We start from the raw sequence: 1524 nt of genomic DNA on the forward strand, positions 1-1524 counted from the left end.
CCTGTCTTCGCCCAGCCCGAAACCGCGACGCTTGCATCAGGTATCGGGGGCGGATCCCGGCCTGCCTGGGGCGCGGCACAGCACCGTAGGGCAACGGCTCTCCTGGACTTTGCTCCCGGCTTTACCGGGAGCCTCCGGATACGCGGGAGGGGAGTGTAGGGGACAGGGGGGATATCGAGCTGATTGTCCCATTGGTGTCCCCGCAGCCGGGTCCTGCAGAGGGAAAGGGTGGCGGGAAGGCCAACATGCTGCGGGGCCGGAATTCGGCCACCTCCGCCGACGAACAGCCCCACATCGGCAACTACCGTCTGCTGAAAACCATCGGCAAGGGCAACTTCGCCAAGGTCAAGTTGGCCCGGCACGTCCTGACTGGCAAAGAGGTGAGTGCCACCGCGGCGTGGGGATGGTCCTCGTCCGGTGAGTGCCACCGCGGTGTGGGGACGGGTTCCCGGTCCTCACCCTGTGGGTGTCACAGCGGGGATGGGCTCGTGGTCCTCGTCGGGTGAGTGCCACCGCGGTGTGGGGACAGGTTCCCGGTCCTCACCCTGTGGGTGACACCGTGGAGATGGGTTTGTGAGCGCCACCGTGGTGCGGGGACAGTTCTGGGCTCCTGGTCTTTGTCCCGTGAGTGCCACCATGGTGTGGGGACAGGTTCCTGGTCCTCGCCCTGTGGGTGTCACAGCAGGGATGGGCTCATGGTCCTCATCGGATGAGTGCCACCGCGGTTTGGGGACAGTTCTGGGCTCCCGGTCGTTGTCCCATGAGTGCCACCGTGGTGTGGGGACAGGTTCCCGGTCCGCACCCTGTGGGTGTCACAGCGGGGATGGGCTCGTGGTCCTTGTCTGGTGAGTGCCACCGTGGGGACAGGCTCCTTGTCCTCGCCCCACAAGTGCCACCGTGGCCCAGGGATGGTCCCAAGCTCTTGGTCCTCATTCCCGTGATTTGGGGATGGGCTCCTGGTCCTGACCCACGAGTGCCACCACGGCGTGGGGACGGGCTGCTGGTTGTCGCCCTGCGAGTGCCACTGTGGAACGGGGACAGACCTGAGCTCCTGGTTCTTGCCCCGGGATTGTCACCGGCAGTGCCATTGCAGCGCAGGGACAGGTCTTTACCTCATGAGTGCCACCATGGCATGGGGACAGTCCCTTCCCACTGCCCCCTCACCCTGTGAGTGCCACCACAGTGTGGGGACAGTCCCGTCCCCCTGCCCCTCATCTCATGAAGGCCACCACATTGCGGGGACAGTCCTGGGGACAGTCTGATCCCTTTCCTCTTCTCCCTGCGAGTGCCACTGTGGTGTGGGGACAGTCCTGTCCCCCTGCCCCTCACCTTATGAGTGCCACCGCAGTGTGAGGACAGTTTTGGGGACATTCCCTGACCTCCTCCTCTCCCCGTTGTCCAGGTTGCCGTGAAAATCATCGACAAGACGCAGCTCAACTCCTCCAGCCTGCAGAAGGTGAGGAGGGGGGGCAGTGGGGTCCCCTGGGGGAGGGCAGCCGCTTTTGGGAAGGGACAGATGGGGGG

At 65.0% G+C, this 1524-nt stretch overlaps 1 protein-coding gene across 1 annotated transcript in view; it reads left to right on the plus strand.

The window, feature by feature from the left end:
• The first annotated feature begins 242 nt into the window (after positions 1–242).
• LOC104281936 (serine/threonine-protein kinase MARK2-like) overlaps positions 243–1524 on the plus strand; it is a 12351-nt gene continuing 11069 nt past the window's right edge. Inside the window, exons 1-2 of the mRNA XM_009879997.1 lie at positions 243–380; positions 1403–1456. Coding sequence (XP_009878299.1) covers positions 246–380; positions 1403–1456 — 189 coding nt within the window. The 5' untranslated portion in view covers positions 243–245. The remainder of the gene's footprint in view (positions 381–1402; positions 1457–1524) is intronic.

The sequence above is a fragment of the Charadrius vociferus genome, unplaced genomic scaffold (assembly GCF_000708025.1).
Source record: "Charadrius vociferus isolate BGI_N301 unplaced genomic scaffold, ASM70802v2 scaffold1362, whole genome shotgun sequence".
Classification (NCBI taxonomy): Eukaryota; Metazoa; Chordata; class Aves; order Charadriiformes; family Charadriidae; genus Charadrius; species Charadrius vociferus.